Source organism: Epinephelus moara, chromosome 15 (assembly GCF_006386435.1).
Source record: "Epinephelus moara isolate mb chromosome 15, YSFRI_EMoa_1.0, whole genome shotgun sequence".
Classification (NCBI taxonomy): domain Eukaryota; kingdom Metazoa; phylum Chordata; class Actinopteri; order Perciformes; family Serranidae; genus Epinephelus; species Epinephelus moara.
The window spans coordinates 10,011,080-10,036,047 of NC_065520.1; the positions used below are offsets into that span (position 1 = coordinate 10,011,080).

At 44.4% G+C, this 24,968-nt stretch overlaps 2 protein-coding genes across 2 annotated transcripts in view; one reads left to right on the forward strand and one right to left on the reverse strand.

The window, feature by feature from the left end:
• Positions 1-61: 61 nt before the first annotated feature.
• On the reverse strand, positions 62-16,577 carry xkr6a (XK, Kell blood group complex subunit-related family, member 6a). The gene is made up of 4 exons (XM_050063164.1): positions 15,390-16,577; positions 10,303-10,499; positions 9,179-9,596; positions 62-9,062 (listed from the first exon to the last, which is right to left on the reverse strand). Exons 1-4 carry the CDS (start codon positions 15,974-15,976, stop codon positions 8,558-8,560), a joined length of 1,707 nt encoding a protein of 568 aa, XP_049919121.1. The 5' UTR covers positions 15,977-16,577; the 3' UTR covers positions 62-8,557.
• Positions 16,578-22,958: 6,381 nt separating this feature from the next.
• The window catches only part of gckr (glucokinase (hexokinase 4) regulator), a 10,353-nt gene continuing 8,343 nt past the window's right edge, over positions 22,959-24,968 (forward strand). Inside the window, exons 1-5 of the mRNA XM_050063472.1 lie at positions 22,959-23,071; positions 23,354-23,503; positions 23,585-23,653; positions 23,733-23,801; positions 24,111-24,184. Coding sequence (XP_049919429.1) covers positions 23,030-23,071; positions 23,354-23,503; positions 23,585-23,653; positions 23,733-23,801; positions 24,111-24,184 — 404 coding nt within the window. The 5' untranslated portion in view covers positions 22,959-23,029. The remainder of the gene's footprint in view (positions 23,072-23,353; positions 23,504-23,584; positions 23,654-23,732; positions 23,802-24,110; positions 24,185-24,968) is intronic.

A 24,968-nucleotide genomic window follows, 5' to 3' on the forward strand; every position in this document is an offset into this window, starting at 1 on the left:
CTTTTGGTGTTGTGTTTCAAAGGAAAAAAAACCGACACACATTTGGAAAAATTAATTTATATTCCTTTATATTTTTTTTTCTCCATCGCAGTCACAACATTACAATGTAATAAAATGGTAAATATATAAAATCAAACTCAATACTGACGCATATACATTTCTGTATCGTGTTCAAAACCAAATGAACTGTACATGTTTTCATTTATATCTGTTTTTACATCATTTAAAATCTGTCATAATTTCTATGTAGTCATCTGTATTATTGTAAATCTTTGTCTCTTCACAGATAAATAGACTTTATTTTCAGGAGGTATTGTAACAAAAATAACACATTTCCTAATGCTGGCCACATGGAGCCATTGAAAATATCATTCAACTCTTCCCCCAGAATGCTTTAACACTATCGCAGACACAGAATACACAGACAAACAAGAGATACACAATGTGTCTCCTCGTTTCTCTCCCGTCTCTTTGTGGTTGGTCAGAAACATTCGGTGTGAATTCGGGAATGGCTCCCAAAGACCAAAAGATTCCTGAATGGTGTTTTTATGAGCTGACGCAGGAGCGGTTTGAACACGGTCGATGACGGCAGCCATCACTTCTACAGTGAAGACGGGAGGTGTTACGACAGACAGCCACTGCTCTCACTAGTACTTCTCTTTGAACATTTCCTCCTTCAAGTTTGAAAAATGTGCTTATGTATTGAACTGTTTAGCATGTAGCTACACACTGCAAATATGACCATCTCATCAAAAATGTCCATTTTAACAAAAAAGGCTCCTACATTGCTTTTTAAACTTATTTTTGCTTAAAGGGTTAGTTCCCCCAAATGGCAAGAAATCCTTTTTTCCAACTTGCTTAGTGGTGTGAAGCCAAGTAGACAGCTTTGGTTTTATTTGTCCAGGTTTGAATATATATGCTGCTAAGATTTTGGCGTCCACCAAACTACAGTTTGTGATGCTTGTGGCATTAATGGGACAGTTCACCCTAAAATCAAATCTACTCAAGATAATCCGCAGATGTCGTTGTGAGCAGTTTCTTGTAGGGACTCGTTTCTTTCTCCTGAGCTACACCCGCTAACTATCACTGTGCAGAAGGAAGAGTGCATCTACTGCTAGCTCACTTAGCACGACTGAGCTAGCTAACGTAACAGCTCAGCTAAGGAGGATGCCATTAATGTTTACATTTCTTGCTGTCACAAATACGAGCTTCTCATCCATGAGTAGAAATTGATTTTGGGGTGAATTTACTCTTTAAAAGAATGCACTAAATATGAAGCTAGAGCTTGGAGATGTTTAGCTTAGCTTAGCTTAGCTTAGCTTAGCATAATGACTGGAAGTAGGTGGAAACAGCTAGCTTTTTAAACTTTGCCAGGCTATCTGTTCCCCCTGCTTCTACTCTTTGTGCTAAGCTAACCAGCTGCTCGCTCCGGTTAGCATTAACAACAATATGCAAGGTTAAAATGGACATTTAAATAAACACAACGATTTCTTCACTAATCATTGCTTATGGTGATGGTCTTATTTTGCAGAATAATCAAAACATTTTTTTTGTGTTTATGAGGAATGTCAGAGACAAATATTGCCCATCATTATTCATCTATTCGTCCTACAGAACCAGAGCTCGGCTGTCTGGCAAACCACCTCCCCAAACTTCATCCTGCCTACAGATCTAATATCAGTGTGCTTATACTCAAGACGACACGATGGCACAGACTCCTACGAAAACACAGTTTCCAGTCAAGCCATATTTTTCTTCTCTCATTTTACATTCTGGATATTTATAAGGAACATTTACTATCAGTACATTTTGAAAGAGCCATCTAACCAACTCATCGAACATAGATCCAACTGAGGATTACCAGAAAAAGGTATTTACAATCAAAATGCCAACCACGAGAAAATAAAAGGTACTTTTTGCACATCAAAATCTCTAGAGCTACTTTTTTTTCCCAAGCTGAAGAACACAGTAGAAAAAGCATGACCCGACAAAATAAAAGCCCATGGTACATCTTATAGATACATCCACGTTAAGGTTTAGTTTGACCCTGCCCTGTGCTTATAGTAGCCACACCTGAGTCACACCCCTGAAATCCCTCCCGCTCTTTCACCATGATTGAATTTGAGTATTTGTGCCAAACCACTTCGCTTCTGAAAGGAAAGGATTTCAGTCGTCATCAGACTCAGATCTGGTAGAAACTGGTCTGAGATCAGAAACAGCTTAGCATCTGGCCTCCAGTTCTACAAAACCATGATGAGTAATAATAATTTCACAGCTCTGGACCAAGCAAGTAAAACTTTGGCTAAAAAGAGCATATGAAGCATTACTGACGCATACGGCACTCTCTCACACACACGCGCACACACTCGCACTCACACAGCCTAACCACAGGCCTCATATGCTTTGCAGACCCTGATAGTGGAACATTTTATCCAGAGAACAAAAATATAACTTTCTGTTTTTACTTTTCACAATCAGATACACATTCCTCTGTCGGGAGGTTGCATCATCCTGGTTACCCCCTAAAGTTACATCCCTCCCGACCAATTTGAACCCCTCAACAGACGAACTTGAAAGAGAAAAATGTAATCTAAGTCCATAGAAATGATATGCAAGATTAGCAAATGATCATAAACAAATGCAAAAAGGGAAGTTTGCATTGTTGCACGTTAACACTTAATGCTTTCTTCTCCTCGTATTTGCAAACAAAGAAAAACAGCAAAAGAAACAAACAAATAAGAATTCACGAGAACAGTGATGTGGTATTTTTTGTAAAGGTATCCAAGCCCAGAACCTTTCTGTCTGTGACCTTGCATAGCTGTGGATGTGGAGCCATACAATAACACTGACTGGATTTTCCTACAGAGCGGGCCTGGCTAAGGCTCTGGGTTTTTGGGTGAAGGACGTTTCATGAATAGCGTGCAGACTCAACTGTAGAATGTGGATCTATGATTTTGTGACTAGATATGACAGGTAGTCTGGATTAAACACAAAATGAAGAAGATATGATACCTGCAGTTTGATGATGAGGCTACAGTCGAGTCTGAACGCCACACATGAATACTTCCGCATCAACTGTATTTTTTGGTTGTGTCAGACCTGATCTGTGTTTAACCTGAACTCTGATTGGCTGGAGCTCTGGGTGCAAAGGGGCCATGGTTTGGGGTGAAAAGGTCAGAGGTCAGTGTTAGGGAGAAGCTAGCAGGACAGCTGTTCTGGAACATAAATCTCCCTTTAACAACCCAGAAGCACATACGAAGCTGTGACTCTTCAAACCTTTAAGCCTCTGCGTCGTCCGCTTATTTTCCCTCGAGTCTAAAACATTCATGCAAGAAATTCACGAGCACAATCTGAACAGAAAATGTCTGACTGTGTTCTCTAGGTATTTTTTTTTTCAGACAATGTGCTATAACAGTGTGCCGTTCCCCTTTGATTTCTGTGCTCTGACACACTGAACCCATGCTTAATGTACAGTGCATGTCCACGTTAGAGTGTACCAAAACTTAGCACCACCTTCCTCAAGTTCATCTCAAATCTCCACCCTTAAAAAATGTTCCACCTCCACTTCTGTCGAGCAGATAAGGCATTGTTGCTTTTATGTGTCACTTGGAGACAGAAGGTGTTGCTGTTTTTACGTACACTCTCTACATGAGGGAACCTAGATTGATTGAATGACACAATTCAATCAATCTGAAAGTGAAACACTCAGGTTTTCTAAACATATTTGGCTAAATTCTTCAAACCACTGTAACCACAACAATACAAAAACCATCCAGCTTTACTCAATAGCACCATATGAATATTGTTCCCAAATTATAAAGGGGTAAGGGATTATTGGACATTAGTGTGAGAGTGTGTGTTTGTGTATGTGCGGTGAGGTAGGGACACAGCCCATGTTGTTACACTATTTTTTGTGTACTAAGCATATCTCCCTGCTGTGGAGGAAAACCCTGTGTGTGTGTGTGTGTGTGTGTTTGTGTGGTGTATGTGTTGTGAGCGTGTACACTAAGCACATCTCCTCGCATCGGAGACTTGCATAGCTTCTGCAGGACAGGAAGAGCAGTTGTCCGTTTGGACGGAGCCTTTGGCACAGCCTTGGCCGATAACTGAAGGCAGTACTCAAGTTGCACCATAGAATTCAAAGAGACAATCTGCCCTTATTGCACCATTAAGTACATGTGTGTTTCATATTTGCACCATATGAAGTGGGATTAGCAGCCAATTGACTCTGTAGCTTGAGTGTGTTGCACCATATGAACACCGATGCTGCTGCTTCTGTTGCGAGTTCGCACCTACTGAATCTAGTTTGCAGCAAATTAACTGATTTGTCTTTTTTTTTTTTTTTTAAATCGGCTAGCACCACGGAAAAGTAATGTAAGCTCACTCGTTGTTCACGTTAGTCTAACTTAAATGGGATACTTCAACATTTTTAGTGTTGTCTTCTTTTTTCACTTGGCAGCAACAAATTTTCCAATTACAATTCCCATCTTCACCCTGGTAAGTTTTGCTAGATAAATCTCAGGGGTCGATTAAAGGACCAGTGTGAGGGATTTAGTGACATCTAGTGGTGAGGTTGCAGAACTGAAACTTCTCCTATGTGCCAAGTGTGTAGCTAAACTATGGTGGCAGACATGAAAATGCGAATGGCCCTATGTAGAGCCAGTGTTTAATTTATCTGTTTTGAGTTACTTTAAAAACAACATGGCGGACTCCGCCACTTCTAAGGTTACAAAAACACAACGATTCTTGTTTTCAGGTAATTATACACTAATGAAAACATTGGTTTAAGAGTTATACACAATTTCTGCCAATAATTGCCCTTAAATCCTAAACACTGGACCTTCAAAAGAATAGGACACTGGACTTTGCTTTGATTCAAATGGGAACTCCACAGATTTTATATATTAAAGTTTGTTAACAGCTCTTGGGGAGTATGACTAATTACCTAAATTGATGTCACTTGAGTCAGCGTCAGTTGGGACTTGAGACTACAAGTTTGAATACTACAAAGATCTGCAGGTCTGGATTCCCTCTTTGTACCCTGCTCTTAGTAGCTGTACAAGTAAAACACACTCAATTCTCCAACTGAACTGTCAGTGGTCGAGTTGCATTGTGGGTAATGCAGGTGCCAGGTTTTAATATTTTTTAACTGTCCACTTTGAGTCAGACAATGTCATAGGAGTGAATACTGAATGAATGAATACTGGCTTGATCCTTTCTGCCTGCTTTGTCTTCGTTTAGGTCCAATAGAATATTCATCACCTCCATCAAGGACCGAAGGTTTTCAGTTTGGTTTGTTTGTTTGTCAGCAGGATTACAGAAAACCTACTAGCCCGATTTTCAGGAAGGGTCAAAGGGTGTATTGTACATATTGGAGCAGATACAAATCACTTTTGTTAACATTGCGACTTAGAATATTTGGCCTTGGTGGAGGTTTGCCCTCTCTGAGTGCCCTTGAAGCTCATATAGAATCGTTGTCAGATTATTCTTGTCAATGAACTACTCAAGTTTTTGCTTCATCACTGAGATTTAATTACATTTGGTGGTCAATTTTACTGATTGAAAACTAGCTTGCTTTTAACATTGGTTCAATTCCAACAATTTGACACACCTGGACAAGAGAAATGTTGAAGTACCCCTTTATAACACTCTTTACACTCTCAAATGCAACGTTTTTCCCTTTCACCTGCGCAATCCTCTTGGATGGCAGCTATAATAAGAAGCTTGTGTGTGTTTGTGTTCATAGTTTCTAACCGCACCATCTGAAATGGCTCATGGCTGGGTTTCACCTGCTCTACCAATAACGCGGGACGGGAGAAAAAGTGTGGAGCGTTGGCCGGCAAAAACACTTTCACCCCATTCCAAACACTTGTTTCCACTCACTGCCATGCGGTGTTAAGGCGGCCCCCCCTGACGGCGTGTGATTTCAGGAGCAACGTTCCTGTCGACGGGCTGATGACTGATATCTCGGCTCATTTGTTGTTGCCTGCCAATGTAACAGCTTGGATTACAGGGATAAACAAACAAAAAAATAAATAATGAGCCATACATCACAGCTCAGCCGTGGGTGGCTTTGGAGGAGTTGATGCTGGACTCGTTACAGGAGGAGACAAGTCACTGAGAGGGGTTGTGACGATTAAAGTCCAAAACTGTTTTATGTCAGTTTCAGTGGCAGCACCCTGTTAGCGTGGGACCAACATGATTAAGACATCACACGCAGAAATATGTAGTAGACATAGCTCAAAAATAATTAGTCTTGCATTTGCTCTTCCTGTTGGAGACGATTTCTCATTTCGTCATTGTCTAGCAAACAGACACGACTGAGCATTTTCTGTGGACAGAATCACTAGGCCGAAAGAAACCTCCCATGACCCCTCGAAGCATAACAGGAAATGATGGAGATGAACTGTTTGACCCCTAGACGGCATACACACATACCAAACAGTGTGATAAGCATGTACTGCCTTCCTGTATTAATCATATTTACTCTATGATATAACCGTACATCAGTAATACTGGCAACTTTATTTGTTTATCTGGAAGATAATGGTGCCACTGTGTTTTTGATTCATCTCTGTTTGACTTTAAAATGTGACCTTATTGGCGATGGAAATAGATTGGCACATTGACTAGTGTACACGTTTAGCAATAACAACTGTAGCATTAAAAGCAGCCATCTGTTCTTAGTAGATCTTTAGCTTTAGCGCCATGCTAACACCTTAGCATACAAGGTGTCAGCTCCATGCTGACACCTTAGCATACAAGGTGTTAGCTCCGTGCTAACACCTTAGCATTCAAGGTGTCAGCTTCATGCTAATGTCCTCAGCATACAGTGTGTTAGCTCCGTGCTAAAACCTTAGCATACAAGGTGTTGGCTCCGTGCTAATACCTTAGTATGTAATGTGTTGTCTCCGTGCTAATACTTAGCAGACAAGGTGTTGAGTTAGGCTTCTTGGCAATTAAAAAGATTATTGTTTTAGCAGATGGCCTGTAGAACTGTATCTTAGCTAATATCTCTGTTATCTAGGCCAGTATAGCTGATGTAGCTGGTTTTGCTTTGAAACATTTTTCAGACTCTAATTCTTCCAATTAACAGTCATTTTGGGACGGTCATTTTTTAGTTCCACATAGTTTGAAGGTGGCATCCATTCAGGAGCAATAACAAAGCATAATTTTTAGGGATGTCCTGATCCGATCTCAAAGATCAGTATCGGGGCCGATCAAGGCATTTTTTAACTGATCGAGATCAGCTATATTGAGCTTATAAAGCCCGATCCGATCCTTTATTTCACGTAAGTGCGCACTGTGCTGCTGTATTATCTGGAAAAATAAAAGTATCGGATCGGGACATGGTATCGGCAGATTTTCAATATTAAATGACTCAGATCGGGATCAGGGTTAAAAAAATCTTGATCAGGACATCCCTAAATATTTTAGAGTTACTTGGTCTTAATTTGAGCCACTACAACTTGTCATAGTCTCATTTTTAAAGCTAATGTTAGCAACTGTAGCCTAGGCTAATGTATGCTTAAGTCTTTGCATTCTTAAAGGAATGGTTTGACATTTTGGGAAATACGTTAGAGTGATTAAAAGCCCTTCATCCCTCCTTTCTCTAACTTTAAACAGAGCTAAGCTAGCTGTTTCCTACAACTTTCAGTTTTCATGCTAAGCTAAGCTAAGCTAATCAACTCCTTGTTTTAGTGTACAAACATGAGAGAGAAAAATCTTCTTGTCAAACTCTGGCAATAGTTGTATTTCCCAAAATGTTAAACTATTCCTGTAGCACAGACTTTGAGTGAAATTTTGCGCCTTAGATGCCAATACTCTCTCTGTCTCCATCTTTCCCATCATGCTCTGCGACTCTACTCCATCAACCAACCCTCAAAATCCTCTGTGTCCAACTGCTTTGTCCCCAGTCGACAACAATGTGACAGCATATAAAAAAACATCCCTGCTGTACATAGAAAATATATACACTACCTTTTGACTAGACTAACGACAACATGTTCACAACTCCTTTTATTTAAAGTGACGTTTGTTCTTTCTTTGTGTCACGTCTTCTTATTCTACCGAAACCCGTGAAAGTGTGAGCGACGCAACGAAACGGCATGCGGTGGTCAAAGACTCCGGTGTGAAGCTGCGCTCATTTTTCAGATTATTTTTGTTTGTTTGTTTTTTCTTCACAGCGGAGAGCGAACGTGTGATATTAAATCATGAGAACAGACGAAGAGTGAACAGAGGAGTTGGAAATAGAGAGACAGAAGGATAAAGAGAGAAAGAGATGGACTCGCGCTGAAGCAGCTTGTTGAGTCATGGCCATGGGACTTACGGGTCAAAGGTTCCCGCAAGGAACGTGTGTGTGTTTGTGAGTGTATGTGTGTGTGTGTGTGTGACAAGATGCTTTTGTGTCTGTGTGCTATCATCAAGTGCGATGTTGTGCATGTGAGAATGTGTTTCTAAATCTTCTCTAACTCTGAACATCCTTGTATACATACATGTCTTTTTCTGGCGCTCACGTGTACCGATGTGTGTGTGTGTTGACGTGTGTGTCTGTGTGTCAGAGTGAGGACTCATACTGCAACAGTTCATATAGTAGGGGTCCATCACGGTAGCGGATGCCCACAGCAGCTGGCGTTATGTACTGCAGGATGTTTATAGTCCTCCGCAGGCGCCTGTCTACGTAGTGGGCGTCCCATGCTGGGTAACGTTTCCTGGGCATGTCGATCTTTATTAGCGGGCCCTCGGGCTTGGTGGTGATGGGCGCCGACCTCACCTGGAAGACGGGAAGACACGACTCAGCCACATCCTCTTCCGTCTGTGACTTGGCCATGTGGGCCGGGGTGGGTGGGGCACTGGGCGGGGCTGACGGGGGGAGGGGCAGACCCCAAAGCAGCTGGGCGCAGCAGGACGAGGCGGGGCTTGGCTGGAGGTGGGCGGTGGCAGGGTGCAGGAAGCCGTAGTACAGCAGCATGACCAGGACGCCGCCAGCGAATGTCAGGTAGACGCTGCACAGTGCTGGGATAGCGTAGGCGTCCGTCAACACTGGGTCTCTGTAGGCGTACCTGCAGGACGGTGGTGACAGAGGGTTGTAACTTTTTTATTTTAATAAACATGATACTCTATACGTCGCATCCACGTTCAGGACGCAAGAAAATGCAAATTACTTGGTGTAACTCACCACAGCCCAGTGAGGATGCTGTTCTCGGCCAACACCACGGTGTAGTACGCCACCATTCTGTGCCGCGTCCGGCCCTCTTTCACATTAAACCAGCAGAAGATGTAGACGATGCCGACCACCATGTTGAAGAGCACCTCCTCCCACTTGGACATACAGAAGTCAGTGCCTCCATGCACCACCCAGAAGGCCATGGCGCACCAGTGGACCACCACAAAGATGCCAAAATAGATGTGAAAGAGGGAGGCGAAGAGGGCGAGCGAGAGGACACGGGACGAGATGGTGAAGAGGCGCCAGAAGAGGTGCAGAAGCGCCCCGCGGTAGCTCATGCTGCGCTGGTCGTCACGAGAATCTCGCAGGAGTTTGTGGTAGGAGGCCAGAACCCAGGCGAGAGACAGGAGGGAGCCAAGGGAGGAGATGCCTACAGAGAGACAGAGGAGGGTTTCAGAGGAGGAGGATGATCTTTTGTTTCTGAGTGAATCAATCACAGCAAAGTAGTTTGAAGGTTCGTGAAACAAAAAAGCACACCGGCACAAAATGATCATGAGTCAATGAGGGTGTTTGTGTTGAGCACATTCTTAAATAAGAGATAGTGTGTGACACGACAGAAACATTTGGTCATGACGCTTAATGGTATGAGTCCGAAATAAAAAGTTATTTTTGATGTCCCAGCTGCTGTGTGCATCCGCCCCCTGTGCTAGTCACATATTTGCATTTAGGTAGAAGGTGTCCCAAAACTCTCGAGTGATAGGGATGAATAACACCAGTGGGTGGCCGCCTAGATGATACATATCTTGGATGAATAAGGCAGAGGAGGCTGATGGAGTTTGGCTATCACATCCCCCGGACACCTATGATTGTGCTTTCTTTCTACCTGAACAAAAAAACCCTGTGAAAATCCAAAGCAGCACCATCTGCAGCCACAAATTACTGAGCATGATGTGTGCAAATTGCTAATTACTGTTTGTGCAGCTGCTGATTTGTATGTGCTTTGTGGGCTACATGAAAACATGGTGTTATGTTTGTTAATGTGGCAGAGAGTTGGTGGCGTTCAAGTGGAGCTGGTTTCTCTGGCTCCTCGGATGAAGTGAAGTCAGTCCGTCCGGTGTTATCTGTGCTCCACCTACACTGCAGCGTCTCGGCTCGGTTCTCCTGGATCATGATGCAGAGCTGCAGGACCAGCTGAGGCGCAGACTCCAGGAAAGTCTCCAGCAGCCGCAGCATGTTGACATCTGCGTACTCGAACATCATGGCCCAGTACCAGCGCCGTTGGTGTTCCTTCTGTCGGCGCGACATAACGCCCAGGTACAGCGTCCTGATGTACCTGCAGGGGTCAGAGGTAACAACGCTTTAAGTAATAATACTTACCACTACTACTATTATCATTAATGCTTGATAAGATAATAATCTGATCATCTGACTTGGTTAACTCCACCTGATGAAAAGTAATGCCATGGGGGAAGGTTTGTTTAAACACTGAGGGGGATTTGGGGGCCCTCTGCCATACATTTTAAGCAGTAAATTATAGTGTCCATTTTCACTGTTTTCAGGAAAACAATCAACAGAATAATCAGTGATGAAAACAGTCAATAGCTGTTGCCCTAATTCACATTGTACAGGAAATATCACAATAACTAACAAACTGAACATTTCAGAAATATCATGTGAGTGCACCTCTGGCTAACAGAATTTATAGCTATGACCTATCGCCCTGCTGAACTCGCACTAAAAATATTTCTAGGTTTCGTGATGGTCTGATCGTGTGAAGCTGTTTAAGAACAGACAAGCATGACAAAATCCTGATCCATACATACAGAGAGAAACTAATGTACACGTGGGTGGGATGTAGGCAGTGCTTTCAATTAAAATGCCTGAGGGCACTTACAATGAATGTGTGTGTGTGTGTGTGTGTGTGTGTGTGTGTGCACATGTATGCAAATGTCCTCTAATGATAGCCTCCCACTTCCCTGCAAGTGCATTACTACTTCACGTGCATGGGTGTCATTGCGTGTGTGCATGCGCTCCTACATTATGCACGACTCTGTATGTACAGCTATTACATCCATCTGGGTTGAAACATACAAGCTTAATTCAAAAAACATAAATAATGCACCATCCATAGCCTCCATGTGCATGCACACCACTCACGTTAGACTGGCTCACAGCAGTCTGGCTTCGTGCAGATGCCGGGCATGCGCAGACACGTGGGCTATCCAACATGGGAGCATTCATGGCTAATTAACAATCTAGTGGCACAGTGAGGAGAGAGGAGGGTTTCTGCTGTCTGAGAACTCCAATGAGCACTGCAGTATCATACTTAGTACAAGTTTCTTCACCATGGACAACCTACAATGTACAATGTGTGTTCTCGCCAGACAAGCCAAAGTGCTTGTCCATCGTCTGTGGGATAAACCCAGAGATTAAGACGATTCTTAGGACTTGGAACACCAAGGCAGAGGAGTTTGTGAACCTCCCACAGACAGCATTAATGTCACCAATGAGGTTCCCATCTCTTAGACCTCCCCCCAACAAGCATGTGTAGTTGCCTGTAAGCACACAGAGGACTCTAATGGCAACATCCACATTCCTTTCTTGACTGCAAGGGTGGCAACAAAAAAGCACTCAATTGGGCTCAGGTATGGGCTCACTTTCCCAATGGACACATGAATAGTTCTAAGCTGGCTTAGACTGGACTCCTGCAGGTTCAAGCCTTTGTCTGAACCCAGATTGCTGAGATCTAGAAGCTTACTGGCTGGGAAAAACCTCCAGGGAAAGACTCTAAACTGGTGAAGCAATGGTCCACTCTTCCTGCTGCTTTACTCATCCACTGGATTGTCTGGATTCTGCTGGGTTAAGAAACAATTCACCAGCACCAGCACACCTGCCTCGAGTTCCACAAGTAAAGCACTAAACCATCCATTGACTTACCACCTGCTCGCCTACACCTCTTTAAGCCTCTATTTCTTTCCGCTGGGATAGACGGCTTTTGTCCTTTTCAAGTGAAGGCTGGTGGGCATACAGAGAGAAGATGGGGCCTCATGATATGGCAGTGCACCTGGATATCCTGGCAAAAGTCAGAGTCCAGAACTCTGGTTGCATCAGACGATCATGTCAGGACGGTGAAGATAAGATTCATCTCCACGCAAACTGCATTTTAGGTCACAAAATAAGACCTTCTGTAAAACTCCACGAACATTTTCAGAAAGTCTGTTTTTAGTGTTGATGTGTAGGAGGGGGAGTTTTTGGCAAGTAACATCAGTGCGTGCCGTTCCTCGTTCGTGAGGTGTGACAAATGAGGTGACATTTCATCCAATGGCAGACGTGGCCAAAGTAACGCTGGCTCTAACTTTGCCAACAGGACTTTTTACATGTCTACACATACATGTACAGTTACTGTTCCACTATATTAAAGAACAGAGATGTCAGACTGTGTGCTTTTGTGGCAGAAATCTATTGATTTTAATTCATTTCCTAACCTTCACCAAAAAATCCTGTTCTGAGAGAAAGCCCTTTACGAACTCTTCTCCCAGCAGCTCACTGCTCCAGGTAGCCTTCTGTAGCTTCTTTTCACACTTCTGATTGGCCAACATCTTCTTCCTCGACTTTGTGTGGCTTCAGGGTTTTGGTTTCAGTTGTGTCTTTGCTTTTTCATTTGGACTGCTTGTGTGGACGATAACATTTTGAAGAACGAAGCAGAAAAAAACTTGTTTTCAAGAATACCCTTGTCCATGTGGTCTGAGCCGAAGTGTCTACATGACCATGAGCCAACTTGGTTGTGCTTCCTGAACTTCCAAATGACAGCACTCCCTCTTAGATTGTCACTCGTGGTCTTTCCATTGAGCCCATTTGCAACTCAAATGTGGGGCAGCTGTTAAAAAGCTTACATCAGGTCTGGCTTAATGCACGTGGGCTACCAATCACAGGCTAATTCATAATCTACTGGCACAGTGAGAAAAGTTTCTGCTGCTTCAAAACTCTGATGTGGACCTTTTTATTGGCCCCATACATGACATGTGACACTCATTTTTTTACATGTGTATTCTGAGCGTGCTTTGCTGCACCGTATTGAATTTACACTAAAGCGTGAAAGCTATCCACCCTGACTTCCTGTGTTTTAATCGACACACCGGGTAGAGAGCCATCCCATATATTCCGACATCCTTCTCATCATACTCTCTATCCAGTGTACAGTATGTTAATGCCTCTAAACAAACCATTTTAAAGCCAAATGAATGGATTGTGTCGCTTTAAAATAAGATGCAAACACCAATATGCTATTTGTCCTTGACTCAAGAACAGCGAAGGGTAAATAAGCAGCAGTGTTTGGCTTTTTAGAAATCCACAAACAGGAAGTCCTTGTTCAGTTTAAGGAGGCTTTGCTGTGCAGCGTAGCAGGCGACCCTGACAGCCACTTAATGCCCTAACATGGAGGGATGTGTTTTCAAACCATATGTACCAAATACAGTAGATCTTCCACCCCTCCACTCTCACTTCCACTCCTCCTCTCGCTCTCTTTTCTGCTCCCATCCCCCCCATTTACCCATTGTGCATGTGCAACCTTTTCTCCCTCCTCCTCCTCCTTCTCCATCCCCACCCCTCCTCCTCTCCACAGCCTCTCCATCTCTAAGCGATCCGTCTCAATCAGGCCATACCATTTCCTCCGCTACAAACATCCCCACTCCCTTCCCTCCTTCCCCCTGCCCCTTCCACATCCTCCAGGTGGGAGAGTCCATTCTGCAGGATGAGGGGGTGACAACTGGGTGGGGTGCACGGAAGTAGAGGAGGGATGTGTGCATGTGTGTGGGGGTCGATTTAACCCTACAACCACGGAGAGGCTGAAGCAGAGGAGCCAAGTTACACACCAGGATGTAAACACACACACACACACTTTATACTCTCTGCTGCCCACCCAGAGGCAAGTGGACACCATTAAGGAGTCTTCTTGGAGAGAGGGGTGGGGAGGTAATGAGAGTGAACATTGTCCTTGTATAGAAGGCTAGGAGGCTGAAGATAGCACACTTCTGCTGCTACTACTACTACTACTACTACTACTACTACTACTACTTCTTCTGTCACACACACCAAAGCAAACACACACACACACACATAAGTCTGTGAAACAAGTCTCAAAGAGAGCAAAAAACCTGCAGTTGCAATAGAAAGACGTGTGTGTGTGTTTTTTTCCCGCCAGTGCTTTTAGCACCACAATTAGCACCTACCCTTGTCCAACTGTGTGTATATGTGTGTGTGTGTGTGTGTGTGACAGAGAGAGAAAAGGAGAGAGAGAGAGAGAGAGAGAGAGAGAGAGAGAGGGGGACGTGTTGCCAGAAGCGCAGATGCTTTCTCCTCTTTGTACTCTCCATGCATGCTGACACTCATGGGAAGGGCCGTGACACCGTTTTTCCACCGGTCTCACACACACACACACACACTAACACAGACACACGCTGACAGGCACGCACACACACATGTACATACACCTTCACACATACACAAATGTGCAAAAATGCACAGCCCTGACTTCTCTGTTCTCTCGCTCATGGTGCTGGAGGAAATCAGCACCATGGACAGCGTTTCAAATCTAAAAGCACACTGTGGATGTGTCTAATATCTGATCCCAAAATATATAAAACTTTAATTACTACAGATGTAGAAGAAGGTATCAGAGACTTTTGCACCTCTCAGCTATAGATGCTGCTCTTTACAGCTGGAGACTGGACAGCATGAGTTGCAAGATGACCCATAAAAGGAAAGAAACTCAAAGAAGTTAGCCTGTAAAAGTTGGATCACTGACTGTCTCTCTGTGTCCCCCTCACTGCCTCACTGACTGTCTCTCTGTGTCCCCCTCACTGTGTCTCTCTGTGTCCCCCTCACTGCCTCACTGACTGTCTCTCTGTGTCCCCCTCACTGCCTCTCTGACTGTCTCTCTTAATATCTATCTGTCAGTCCCAGATAGTAACTGAAACGCTGGGGAGGTCAGAGAGAGCCTTTCCCTGTCCTGCTCTTGCTCTTCCTCTCCCGCCTGTCAGTGTGAAGCAGGCTTTGCTTTCTCCTGGCTGCATGGAGTAGACACCACTCTACCCATTAGCAACATTAAGTTTGTGTGTGTGAGAGAGAGGAAGATGATGTGAGAGAGAGAGGGAGATGGAGGGGGGGAGTGTGGTGACAGGTTGGGATCAGGTGTGTGTTGTTGTTTGTGCCCCACCGCCCCTACCTCCACACTTGTCCCAGCTGGAGGATGTGTATGGTGGCCTGCCACAGCCAGATGGTGGCCAGCTGCAGGCGGTCCCTGCCGGGGTACAGGCACCCCAGAGCCACCGCGCCCCGCTTGGTCAGCCCCTCCACCTCCCCGAGCCCCCCGCCGGTGTAGTCCTGCACGAACCAGCGGAAACTCAGAATCTGGACCAGCACGGACGGCACCAGCACGAAGAAGAGAGTGAGGCCGAACCAGAGGTAGTCCTGCCTCTGGTAGTAGTCCATCGCCAGGCACAGGTCCGTGCCAACGTCCCAGAAGAAGACGAGGAGGGCGAGGATGATCCAGAGGCAGTCCAGCCACAGCTGCTCCCGGGGCGGGCAGTGAGTCTCCCGGATGCCGACCCCTCCGGCAGGCTGGCCCCCACCAAGCACAGAGCCGAGGCAGGCGGAGCGGCAGCCCCAGTAGCACGCGGAGGAGCGGCAGCACTGACAGATGTGGATCGCGGCAGAGTCCAGCGGCTCCTCAGCGTCAACATCGTACAGCTGGGCGAAACCGCCGCCGCCGCACCCGACCCCGGCTTTGCCGCCGTCCGACTGCGCGGCCATGTTCCCCTTCCCGCTCCTGCCCTCCTGTGATATGCACGACAACCGCACCGTTGTGCTTTCTCGCGGGGCGCGGATACCACGTCACTTCCCAGATACCTGCTGTCCCCTTCCCTCTCGCGCCGCGGCGACTGCTGTGTCTCTTTCCCGCCCGGGGCGCGAGGAGCCATCAGAGCCAGCGGCCGCGAGACGGCGGCTCCCCTTCTTCCTCGTCCGGTCGAGACACCGCCACCGGGCGCTCACGAGCAGCAGCGGAATCCGTTCCCGTTCTAGTCCAGCAGCCCTGCATCATCCCGTCCTGCGCGCGCGGTCATCTAGGGCGACGGGAGGCTATGACGTAATGCATCTCCCGCTGTTCTTAAGACGTGTCAGTGGATGTGTGTGTGTGTGTGTGTGTGTGTGTGTGTGTGTGTGTGTGTGTGTGCGTATGTGTGGGCGCGCACCGGACTCCAGTCTATTCTCTCAAACCACGACTCGTGCAAATATAAACCTCCCTGGTCAGTCAACCGGAGGACCCCCGACTCCTGCCTCTCATCCCGCCCGCACTCTGGCTGCAGGTTCCCGGCATCCGCTGCAGCCTGTGTCCGCTCCGCTCCTTTCCGCAGCTCCAGCCCTCTGCAGCTCCAGCTTCCCCTCTTCACTTTCTCTCTCACACTCTCACTCCGCCCTCTACCGGATAAGAACCTCAACCCCTACTTCACATCTGCACGCGGGCACGCGCACGTGCGTGCGCACAAGGGTCTTGCAATATGCTGTGTAGGAATAGGATGATTGTTTTCCAATGAAATCAGCTAGTTTCCTCCAACAATTTGATTCCCACCGCGTGACACTCATCTCTCCATCAGCCACCATCCCCTCTCTCAATATTCTCCTCTATCCATTGCTTTCTCTGCACTTCCCACCTCTCCCTTTCCTCCTCACACTCACCATCCATCCCTCCATCATTCCCTCCAGTGGGCTGACTGCCCTGTGGCTCTGCCAGCCTAATCAACCGTAACATATGTGTGTGCAGTGTATGTGTATGTGTGTGTGTGATCCCTGCTAGGCAAGCAGGGAGATAGAGAGGCGAGGATTTAGGAATGTGAGAAACTGGGATGGATGCTGTATGTGTGTGTGTGTGTGTGTGTGTGTTTGTGTGTGTGTGTGAGGAGGAACTGAGGGAGCTGGAAAGCTGAGAGCCGGATAGAGAAGGAGGGATGGATTTAGGAATTAGTGGAGAGATGAAAGGGGTGTGCTTGTGTGTGTGTGTGTGTGTGTGTGTGTGTGTCTGAGAAAGAGAGCGAAAGAGAAAAGATGATTCAAGCTGAAGCAGTTTGAAAGGATGAAAAGATTGACAGGAACAATGCTGTGAGAGACAGAAGAGGAGAAAAGACATAATTTTGAGGGGTGGAGGCACAAAAAGGATGATGAGAGGAGGGAAGATGATGTGAGTCAGGGTAGGAAAGGAATGGCAGAGAGGAAAATCAAAAGGAGTGTTAAGAAGAATGAAGTCTTGAGGGGGGACTAAATAAGGATTTCTTGGATATGATGAAGGTCAGGAGGAGGAAAACTAAGGGCAGTGATGGATCTGAAGGTTGGAGAAATGTTAAATTGAAGTGGAACACACGCACAGGCCACATCACCTGCCCTTTCACAAGCTTCCACACACACACGCTTAATTTATTTTTCCCAAACGCACACACACACACACTCAGAATATGCAAGCATGCACTGCATATCTTCATCGCACACACACACACTCTTGCTCCTCGTTCTCAGGAGCACGTCTCTGTGCAAGCACTTGCACTTTCTCTCCCTCCCTGTCCACTGGAGATTAGCCTCTCTGTTGTCATGACGACCGTGGCTGTGCAGCTGAAGGACAGGGAGGAAGTCGATGGTTGTATGGCTGTGTGTGTGAGTGTGTGTGTGTTTGTGTGCAAGCAGGAGACAATGAGAGTGAGTGACACCAACACTGGAGTTATTCAGCTCAGTGTGGGCTTTTTCCCCCTGACATTTGGACTTAAGGCTAATTACACCGAGTCTTTCCAGAAATGCAGACACACATGACCTGAGCACCTGCAGAGGCATGTGTCAGCAGCAAACTGGGTAGAAGTTTGGTGCTATTGTCCAAAACTGATTCAGCTTTTCATGACTTAAATGGGATGCTTAAAGTCAAGGTTGCACATTGTGCCATGTCTACACAAACATGCGAATCCAAACAAATCGAAACTTTTCTCCTGCTTTTGTTGCGAGTATGAGGCTCAGCAGGTCATCTTGGAAGGACAACTTCACACAAATAATGTACAAAAACATTATGTGTATGCAGTAAAAACCAAACCTCCTCTTATGAATCATGGGTTGCAGCTGCAGTCTCCACTATACAATATTTATCCGAATGAATTAGCAAAAACGCCGGAGGACTCCACATCAAATGCTTCCTGTGTGCGGATGATTTGGTCGTGCTGCTCGAGACAAAAGCAGGCAGCAGCAGCAGCCCCTGGATCAGCAGTAAACTTCAAAAGATCAAAACAATGATCTTGCGCTGAGATGATTGGAACCACGACGGCACAAAACGGGAGTTTTAATCTGGCTGTGAATGACTGCGAGGACAAAGCGAGATAAGAACACCACAGATATGCGGAAATTTGTACATGTGCAGCAGGGGCTTTGAGGAAGAACTCAATATGAGGCTGGTGAACTAAATAAGAGCCAATTAACTACAGAGGGGATTCAGTTTATTAACAAACCCTGACACAAAAAATCCTAAAATGTTGGGCCAATACAGCCCTAACTGAAGGTTAACTAGAGCTTTATTTGTGTCTGAATAGAGACCCCACAGTTGAAGATAATGTGAGCACAGTAGGGAGGACGACTGGAGAGGACACAGAGTACTTCCAACCCCTAAATGGAGTCTGACAGTGGTGGAGAAAGCATTCAGACCCAGTAGTGATCCCATGATGTAAAATAAATGTCACAAAAGTAGAACTGTTTTCCCCTCCATGCTTTTCTTTTCATTATTATTTTTGGAGTTTGCCAATTTATGTGACTGAGGCTGAATGACTGATGAGCATCACCTGCATCTGCCTGAAAATGTTTGTGTGGCACAGAGAGAGGGTGAAGCAGGGTGCTGATATTTCTGTTGACCGCTAAAGTTCCTACCATCATACAGTCCAGTTCTGTAAGTCAATCTACATAAACGTATGTTTGAAAGTATGTTTCATCATAAAAGGGTTAAATTAACACTCTCGAAGTGCAGCAAAGGCTTCATGTTTCCTCCTTGGATTCAGCGTGTCAGACAGATCCCTGTGCTCCCTGTGAAGCAGCTACAGATCCTACACTGCTGATGCTTTGCTGGATTTGTGCATGTAAGACAATGGACCACTCAGCCACTTTGGACGTTGACCGTGAGTAAATATGAATGAAGTAAAAGAGCGCAGCACAACCCATCAAGATTGAATTAACCTGTGGAAAGAGTGGATCGCTTGTTTGTGCACATTAAAGGAGGAAAGTTGGATGTGGATGTCTCATGCATTTACTGCTAGTGCTCAAGCCTGAATTAGATAGTGGACTGTGGATTTGGAGACAGTATTGGATTGTTTATGTATGGAGTCAGATTTGTGCCAAAATAAAGTTGGATGTGGATTGATGATGCAGATGTGGATGTGGATTTTGACATTTGCTCTCTCAAGAGTGAATAAAATAAAAGGTGTCATCATTGCTTTAAAGGAGCTCATGGAAAATGATGGTAATGTCTCACAAGTGCAAACTCATCTGGACATTTTGATGCAATTGCATGAGGTGTCAATTTCCCTGCATGTGTCACTGATAGAAATAATACCTGAGGTGGAAAAGGATAAACAAAAAGTGTGGTTTGCAAGCATCAATAATCATGTTTGGGTTTAAAAAACCCATTTTCGTGGTACTATCCCAGCTAGAAAAACAGCAACGGGTTGTTGAAAAACACCCATGTTTGGTGGCTAAAAGAACAGTGGGAACACAGCATTGACTCATTAAAAAGCAACCGGTTTTATTGTCTTTTGCTCTCAAACAGTGGCCTGTAGCTTGCCAGGCGTCTCGGTGTCTGGCCATCCACCATCCCCTCCACCTCCTGATGACAAACTCGCTCATATACTTTGTCTCTTAAAAAATGTTGATATGATTCGTATGAAATGTACAAATCTAATATATTGTGGTTTGCAGAAATGTACATTGACAATATTTTCCTCTGGCGACTGGGCTGAGCCTGAGTTTTTGTAAAATGTAGATATTAAACAGGGGAATGAAAAATACATTTTGCGCAGCAGAATATGTGAACGTCTTCCAAAACCTATGGGAATCTACTGACTGAAAGTCTAAGAAATGAATTATACAGGCATGTCATTCCATGTTCATTTTATTCTGCTCACAGAGGCACTTTTATACCTTTTTTCAATAGAAATTGACATATTGCCATTTAAATGCTTTGTCAGTGGAAGAAATCTACTGTTGTGCTGTCAGAGCTGATGTAAAGTTGGGTCTTTGGGGTGTTTGGAGTTCATTTGTAGGCACACAAATCCAGATGTGTGATGAGCGATGACCTTCAATGTGGCCGACTGTCTCCGCGGCATCAAACGAGTCGGTTCTAAGTTGACGTGGTGACGAATCAGATAGAGCTGAAAACAGTTTGTGACAAAGACAGTCTGACTGTCTTTTCCCTCTACACCCTGAACAAAGAACATCTTAAGTGTAGATTACTTTCTTGCTCCTTTGGGGGGCAAGAATTAAGAACACTGCTGAGACTGGAGCAGGATGGGAAGAAGGTCCTGCAGCTCGCTCTGAATCGAAGGACCTTTCATGGTTTGGTGCCAAGGTCAATGTGCAGTGCAGCACTGCAGCAGGCTTGAATGAGTCGAGACATGAGGAACGCAAAGGTCCACTCAGGTCAGGTAGGATTTATTATTTATGAAGAGCTTGTATGAACACAGGTTGAACTGGTTGTATTTCAAAGGTACCTAAACACCATCAAACTAACTAAAAAAAGGACAAAATAAAAAGTTTAGGCATGAGGAGAGCAAAACTTTGTGCTTGAGCTCTTTTGACTGTATTATGTATGAATTCAAACATTATCATTGGTTGGTCGGACAGTGCTGCTGCATCATTCAGTGAAGACGAAAGCATTCAGATTGTGAAAAATGCATCTCGCACAGTCGTCACGGAGACTGAGCCTGAACGGTTGGCTTGTTAAAGGCAGACATTTACATTTTGAATGGCTTGTTGGATTTCTGCAAAAGTCAAAACAAGGAGTCTGAATGTACTGCAAGGCTGTTTTTGTGTCTCTCGGGGGTGAGCCTAGGTCTAGGGGGCAAAGAAGCCCATCCAGGCCTCCAACATGGCTGTTGAAACAGTTGACCTGCTTTACTTTCTAAAACCAGCTGCAATTGACCAGGGGAGTTGCAGGTGACACCATCAGCCGACTTGACTCAAGCTCAGACCAGCCACTTCACACCACTGCAACTTTTCTCTGCAACGTTCTAAAATGGTTTTGTCTCATTGAGAATCTTTGGTCACCTCAAGGCTTGACTTACACAACACCAACCTCGCGGGTGAAAGTCCAGAGTTTGTTTGACCCATGAACCACCACTCCCATCCTCCCTATAAGAACTTTCTCACTCTTTAAATTACGGTACTTGCGTTATAAACTGACACCACCCAGTTTGTATCAGAGAAGGTTGCCTCTTTGCGTCCATGTCTGATGCCGCTGTCCACTGGTAAAGTGGTGGTATATGACAAGTTGGGTTGTTGCCTGCTGCCTCTAAAACTGACATGCCTGGTGCGACTCATACAGCCATGAAAGGTGCCTCTGTGCGTTGGTGTCTCATGCTGAACATTTGCCTAGTTTGCCTTTTCTGCCTCCTCACCATCTGTTTCTACTTCTGTGGAGAAAAAAAGATTATGACTCAGGTTAATTGAAGAGTTGGTCCTGGCTGACCAGTGAACTCTGCGTTCCCTCAGCTGAAAACTGATTTGATTTTGGTTTAAATATCCGAATTAAGGTCCCTGACAGTTTAATTATGTCTCATATCTACTGGTATTTCCTAAGCATTAACATCTTACCCTTAGAAGTATTCCATTATGACACTTTTGTGTTGCTGCAGCCAACAAAGTACGGGGGCGCTCTGTCGTGGCTTAACACACAGCCCTACGCACAGCTCTGGTGTTGGACTGACTCAGAGAGGTTAACACCAAACTGTGCTTCAGAAGTCTGATATCATTAATAACCAGCGTGAGCCAGTGAGTAGTACACACGCATCACTCTACAGAGAGTCTCAGGCCTTTGCTGTTCATGAAATCCATTTTGTTTAAAAAAAAGAGGTGACAGGAGTTAAATATATATAAAGTGTGAGGAGAAATAATATTAGTATTTACTTTGGTGATGGAACATGAAAAATGTCCTCGCCGCTGTGTCACTGACAGCAATTAGTCGGCAGTTATGACAGACAGTAGTGGGAGTTTGGAGGAGTGAGGCACACTGCAGCAAACAGTTTGACTCTGAAAGCGACAAAATGTAATAGACTCCACAATCTGCTGGGGTGTAAATATTTTCACACTGCTGAGAATCAGTTGGATCTTTTGTACACTGTAGGGCTGAAAAGCATGTTTAAGAACGACGGAGCAAATTTTACTGTTAGAGGTTTTTATTTATTGTGAGCCAGCAGTCTCAGAGCTCAGATCTGATTTATTTTTTTTGCCAGACCTGTAACATGCCGAGTTTTCAGTTTGATCTCCAGCTCTTTTTGCCGTGGTACATTGTGAGTGACTTTTCCTCTTGTTCCCTTATGAAATAGTTGCAAGAATGAGTCCTGCTACTCATCCACGGATGTTCTGGGCATTTGTGTCGGTGTGCGACAGAGAAAGCCATACTCTCTTCCACTCCTCAGTCTCAAAGGTCCTTAAGTGAACTTTGTCACTACAGATAGAGCCGAGCGCTTTGTGGTTTTCATTTTAAATCTCTGTGACTGACAAAAAGGACACGGGGTACACAGAGGGACATTTCTTGTGACAAACTGTTTTTGGCAGAAAAGGACAGACTCATGCAAGATGGCGGGATCAGACTGTATCCCCACTGTGCACGAATGGGAGGTAACTTATAGGACTATTTGGAGAATACACGTGCATATTAATAAGAGTTAGATAAGGAGATTGATACGACTCTTTGTACGGTAAATATCAAGATACAGCTGGGAACTGGTTAGCTTAGCGTGCATAAAGACTGAAGTCACGCTTCCTGTTTTAATAGTCTTTATGCTAAGCTAAGCTAACCAGATGCTAGCTCTAGCTTCATATTTAGCATACAGGCATGAGTCAGAGTGTTAGAATACAGCGATTAAATTATTCTTAAAACTTATATTTTATGTTTCTCAGTCCCCGGATTATGAGCCGTCACTTCCTGTTTCAGAGAAGTCCAACCCCCTTACATGTGACATCGACCGGGCTTCAGCCAATCACATTGTAAGGATGCTACATGCCAGTGACACCCAGATGTTTCAGGAAGAAACAAGAGCCACCTACCAGGTACAGGTGTTTCATGTATAATGTAATGTCTGCAATAAAACTTAATTCTGAATTTGTTCTTTTAATGAATGTCATTTTTAGAGGCTGTTGAGTGAACAAGTGGTGGAAACGCTGATGGAGGTTGCCAAGAACGTAGAGCTCATCCTCAAGGTATCTACTTTCTGTCTGTGTGTATCTAAGTTGGTCAGTCAGGCATGTTGTTAGAGCCTCTCTTCTGTTTCCTTAACAGGATCCTCAGGACAGCCTTGTTGTGCTGAGCGGTTGTGGGACTTCTGGTCGATTGGCTTTCCTCATCACGGTAAAAGCTGTCTTGAAATGTGATTTCACCCACTGCACAGCAGGAATAAGGAAGCAAACAATTGTCTGTCTCAGGGATGTTCAAGAATTGAAACCAGTATTGTAAAGCAGTGTAGACCGTGGCAGTAATGTCAGGATAATGACACTTAAAGCAGCTACAAGGAATTTTATTTTGATTTTGACGGCCCCTGTGGTAAAAAGCAGCAGGATGCACAGTGATGAGGTAATATATCTGTTTGTGGCTATTATTAACTGTAGTTGTTTTACACAAAGTGACTTCCTGTGTTGTGTTTTGCTTGTGTCTTGTTAGTCAGCTTTCAACAGAGCACTAAGGGAGCTGAACCAGAGTTCAGTATATTTGTACATCATTGCAGGTGGAGACAGGTATGTAGGGGTTTGTTACTTTGAAAAAGATTACCCTGAAAGTACATAACCAGCTGTAATTATTGACATACTGATATATGTTCTTAAACTGGTTTTTTTTAGCAGTAAAACACCTCAGTATTCTTATGATGAAGCTCTGTTACTCTGACCTGATAATGTCTCAGTGAAGTTATGCTTTTCTGTTTGCGTCAAACATAACGTTACTTGAAGTGAGACTTTGTAAATTTTGAGAGAGTTAACAATACAAACTTCCATTTACAAATGAAAATTTGAATTCCTAAGTAATAAAATTAATTTAGCTTTAGCTTATGGTGGCTAATGTTAGCTAACGTGAGGAAACAAACCTTAAGTAGGTGCAAATGACAAGTTAAATTCCTAAGAAATATATATTTAGTTTAGCTCTTGCTTATGCTGGCTAATGTTAGATAACGTGAGTAAACAAACCTTAAATAGATGCAAATGAAAAGTTCCTAAGCAATACATCTAATTTAGCTTTAGCTTATAGTGGCTAATGTTAGCTAACATGAGTAAACAAACCTTAAGTAGACGTGAATGAAAAGTTAAATTCCTAAGCAATATATTAATTTAGCTTCAGCTTATGTTGGCTAATGTTAGCTGACGTGAGTAAACAAACCTTAAATAGATGCAAATGAAAAGTTAAATTCCTAAGCAATATATCTAATGTAGCTTTAGCTTTATGCTGGCTAATGTTAGCTAACGTGAGTAAACAAACCTTAAATAGATGCAAATGAAAAGTTCCTGAGCAATACATCTAATTTAGCTT

Excerpts from the sequence above, each read along its gene's own strand:
- xkr6a (XM_050063164.1), bottom strand. The coding sequence starts at position 15,976 with ATGGCCGCGCAGTCGGACGGCGGCAAAGCCGGGGTCGGGTGCGGCGGC. Across the intron at positions 10,500-15,389 it reads CAGCTGGGACAAGTGTGGAG|GTACATCAGGACGCTGTACC; the intron begins GTAGGGGCGGTG and ends TGACCCCTGCAG. Across the intron at positions 9,597-10,302 it reads CCGAGCCGAGACGCTGCAGT|GCATCTCCTCCCTTGGCTCC; the intron begins GTAGGTGGAGCA and ends GTCTCTCTGTAG.